The following is a 4,160-nucleotide window of genomic DNA, read 5'->3' as shown; positions in this document are numbered from 1 at the left end:
GCAAGGGTGCTTTTCATGTAGGACCAGCAAGGGGGGCTTTTCATGAGGGACCAGCAAGGGGGGCTTTCATGTGGGACCAGCAAGGGGGGCTTTTCATGTGAGACCAGCAAGGGTGCTTTCCATGTGGGACCAGCAAGGATGCTTTCCATGTGGGACCAGCAAGAGTGCTTTTCATGTGCGACCAGCAAGGGTGCTTTTCATGTGCGACCAGCAAGGGTGCTTTTCATGTGGGACCAGCAAGGGGGGCTTTTCATGTGGGACCAGCAAGAGGGCTTTTCATGTGGGGCCAGCAAGGGGGCTTTTCATGTGGGACCAGCAACGGTGCTTTTCATGTAGCACCAGCAAGGGTGCTTTTTATGAGGTGTCAGCACAAAGTGTTTTTATTCTGGAACAATTCATTTCATCATTCCAGAGAAAAATAATTTTTTTGTCCTAAGCGATAAGATTTTTCACCACAAGTCATTAAGTTATTTCTGTTAGCAGATTTAAGACTCGCAATCTCTCATTAACCTAATATTGTTGAACTCTGTAAATTAGACCTTAGTCAGCAGTGGTGATTGCTGAACAAGCAAGGAAAATGTAGGAGCAAGAAGACCTGTTAGTCTTGTCCTGTCAAGAAATTAATAATCTTTCTAGTGCTAGTTTCTTGATAAATTGCACCCAGCACACTCTGATAAAAGGTTGGTGTTAAGAAGGGTAACCATCCATTGAAACCAAACCAAAATGGAACCTATGAGCAAGACCTGGTCCCTTGACCTGTTAAAGAGGACAGTCACTCTGAATAACAACTGATTCAAATTATGACAACACCTCCAACTCATGCCAGCATGGAAAATGAATATAATATGATAGTGATGACAGGACATAATTCCTTCCCACTGTCTTCTAATATGTTATGACTCAGGTGAATGACTGTTACTGAATTCTACATTTTGTTTGTATCTGCTTGAAAGTCATTACTAAATCTAATCAAAATCTACCTACTTTTGAATATTCCATCGTTCTTTACCATACTGCTGTAATGTTCTTGAGTTTTACACTTAAAGTTCTGTCCTTTCACATCTTATTTACATTATCTAATGAAAACTTTAGGAAATGTACAGATAAGGAAATAATTTGTTCTCCTCTTTCAATACATCTCAATGCTTCTAAAGCAAACTTTGTTTACTTTCATTGTAAGTTGAATCTAAGGAAATATATTTAAGTCTCTGAAAAATATATCTTTTCTTTGTTGATATACAGACAGTTCTCAAGACGCATACATTCAATTTTCATACAACTTGGCCTTTTGAAAACGTGAGTTGTATGAAATTTGGACAGACAAATCTTGAGGACCGTCTGTATGAACAATCAAAACTAAAACTAACATATACAAAAGAAATAGAGATAAAAATTAAATTTATGCATCTAAAAGATTACCTGTATTTTAAGTTTGAAGTTTGAACAGACAAGTCTTGAGTCCTACCTATAATATTTCATTGATCCTATCCAACTTTCCCATAACAGTTTGTTGACTTTAAACTGTGTCCAGTAGAGGGACCCTAGTTCAGAAATTCCAGGGTTTTAAAGAGTGTGGAACCACCTCTTAGCCACTATTTTCCCCAAGTACACTCTGATCTGGAGTGGTAGCAGCTGTGAGGGTCCCATTTATGGGTGAAATAGCATGTAACCACCCAAGCTAGGATGTGTTGAAATTGTGGAATGCAGCAAGGTGGATGTGAACTATTTTTGCAGATGAACTTATTGAGTGGATGGTGAATATCACTAGATGCTGAGCAAATGAACTATCAACAAACTGTCAAGGGCCAGGATCAGCCAATTCAGTTAACAAATGACTGCTATCACCTGTAGTCATGGCATGTGCAGATGAGATATTTCATCAAAAGACCAATGTGACTAAAAGCCAAGCCAGGCAGTCATGCCTCTTTATGTGAGATATCTGGCATGGAAGAGTTACGTTGGACACAATACTGGATTGACTAAATCTTCATCCATGCAGACTGTCACCATTTCACTTAGATTCCAGAGTTTACCTAATATTTTACTTCTTTGTTAAAATATTTAGGATAGAATATAATCTGTTTATGCTTTATGTTTCTATTTCAGAGGCTCCTATTTCCATAGAGTCACTACCAGTGTTGGCTACTTTGGCTGAGTTATTAAAACTGATATGTCAGTACATTGACTTAACTAAACAGTTGGATAACATAGAAATGGTAAGTGCTTGTTTATAGTAATACTAGAGTTTTCTTAACTTCACTTCTTATACTTTGAAAGTATGCTCTCGTACCCTGGCAGCACCATCTTTATCTCCCTTCCAGCTACTCTCACCCACCCTCACTTGTCCCTCTGTCACACTTTAGTCTCTCAAATACATTCCCACTCAATCGAGATGGCTTTTTCCCTTTCTTTACTTTATCCTGTAAGTCACTTGGTGACCTCACGTGTGCCAGTATCATGAACAAAAACCACCCAGTACACACTGTAAAATGGTTGGTATCAGGAAGGGCATCCATCTGTAGAAATCATGCCAAAGCTGAGTTTGGGCCCTCATGCAGCTCTGCAGGTCATTGAACTCCATCAAACTATGTGACCTAGGCCAGCATGGAAAATAAACATAAAATAATAATGGTGATGTGAGTCACAATTTGTTTTAGTAGATTTGCTTCCAGCAAATTACTCTACTTTTCTCATGGGTTGTTTTTATGTTCTTTAGTGGTTATCACAAATTTTATATTTTTGTTTATTTGCTGAGTTTGAAAGGAGGAGAAATGCTGTTATGATAGTGATAGAATAGACACAGAAAGAAGACAGCACTCCTTCCTGTGGACTGGAGCAAATATTTTGAAATTAATCACAGTGGTACCATGGCATTCTTTTTTTTTTTTTTCTTCTTTATTGTGATATCCTGAAGTGGCTGTGCATGAAATAAGCCAGGATATATCAATCAAAATAATTCACATGCAACCATCTCAGCAAAGCAGGAACAAAGAACACTGAAGTTGTGAAATTCTCACGCTATCATTGTATCTTTTTGCCAAAGGGTCACTTGTATCAGTTCACTGTGAGAATTACTTGTACAAACCAGTTTAACTTACAAACTTTTTCTGAACATTTTCAACTTTATCATTAACAGGTCAATCTTCTGTTTCTCTCTCCGTCTCTGTTTGTTTGTCTGTCTGTCTGTCTCTCTCTCTCTCTCTCTCCATAAAGAATTAGTAAAGTAGAATGTCATTGTTTGATCTTTTAATATTACTGCATTGATATTGATATAGGACAGCAAGCTGGTAAGATTGTTAGCATGTTGGGCACAATGCTTAGCAGCAATTTCGTCTGTCTTTATGTTCTGAGTTCAAATTCTACCAAAGTCGACTTTCCCTTTCCTCCTTTTGGGGTCAGTAAATTAAGTACCAGCTGAATACTGTGGTTGATATATTCGACTCAGCATCCACTCTAAAATTGCTGGCCCTCTGCCAAAATTTTAAACCAGTATTTCAACTCATGGTATCATTAGCACCCCAGACAAAATGCTTAGTGGCATTTTGTCCATCTTAATGATCTGAGTTCAAATTCCATCAAGGTTGGCTTTGCCTTCCTTTTAGGGTCAATAAAATAAGTGCCAGTTGAACAATGGGGTCGATTACATCGACTGACCCATTCGCCCCCAAAATTGCTGGCCTTGTGCCAAATATTTGAAACCAACATCACTGCATAGATAAAAGTGGAGGAGGAGATGTTACAAAGACTGTTGGTTAGTTTTTTTGATTATCTGCAGTAGAGGATCTTAACGTGGATAGTAGCATTCCCTTTATGCATGTGTTAGGTGGAGGTGGCTGCCATTATGCACTCATAATAGTGTGCAGAGTATTTAGAGGAATATGAATCTTACTTGTTTCAGTTAGTAGACTGCGGCCATGCTGGGGCACTGCCACGAAGAACTTTTAGTTGAATGACTCAACCCCAGGACTTACATTTAATTTTTTTTTAAGGCTGGTATTTATTGTGGGTCTCTTTTGCTGAGCCACTAAGTTACAGGAACATAACCACACCAAGTGAGGGACACATGGACACAAAGATACACTCACATATCTATATATAGAGCGATAGAGATGTACAGATATATATATATATATATATATATATATATATATATATATATA

General features: G+C 38.1%; 1 protein-coding gene across 2 annotated transcripts in view; it reads left to right on the top strand.

Moving 5' to 3' along the window:
• Positions 1 to 4,160, top strand: part of LOC106871708 (testis-expressed protein 10) — a 39,423-nt gene that overhangs the window by 24,673 nt on the left and 10,590 nt on the right. For both annotated transcript variants that reach the window (XM_052973051.1, XM_014918321.2), the window contains exon 5: positions 2,107 to 2,216. In XM_052973051.1, coding sequence (XP_052829011.1) covers positions 2,107 to 2,216 — 110 coding nt within the window. The remainder of the gene's footprint in view (positions 1 to 2,106; positions 2,217 to 4,160) is intronic.

The sequence above is a fragment of the Octopus bimaculoides genome, chromosome 1, assembly GCF_001194135.2.
Source record: "Octopus bimaculoides isolate UCB-OBI-ISO-001 chromosome 1, ASM119413v2, whole genome shotgun sequence".
NCBI classification, from domain to species: Eukaryota; Metazoa; Mollusca; class Cephalopoda; order Octopoda; family Octopodidae; genus Octopus; species Octopus bimaculoides.
The sequence above is the reverse complement of the archived record's forward strand: the minus strand, read 5'-3'. Positions and strand labels throughout refer to the sequence as shown.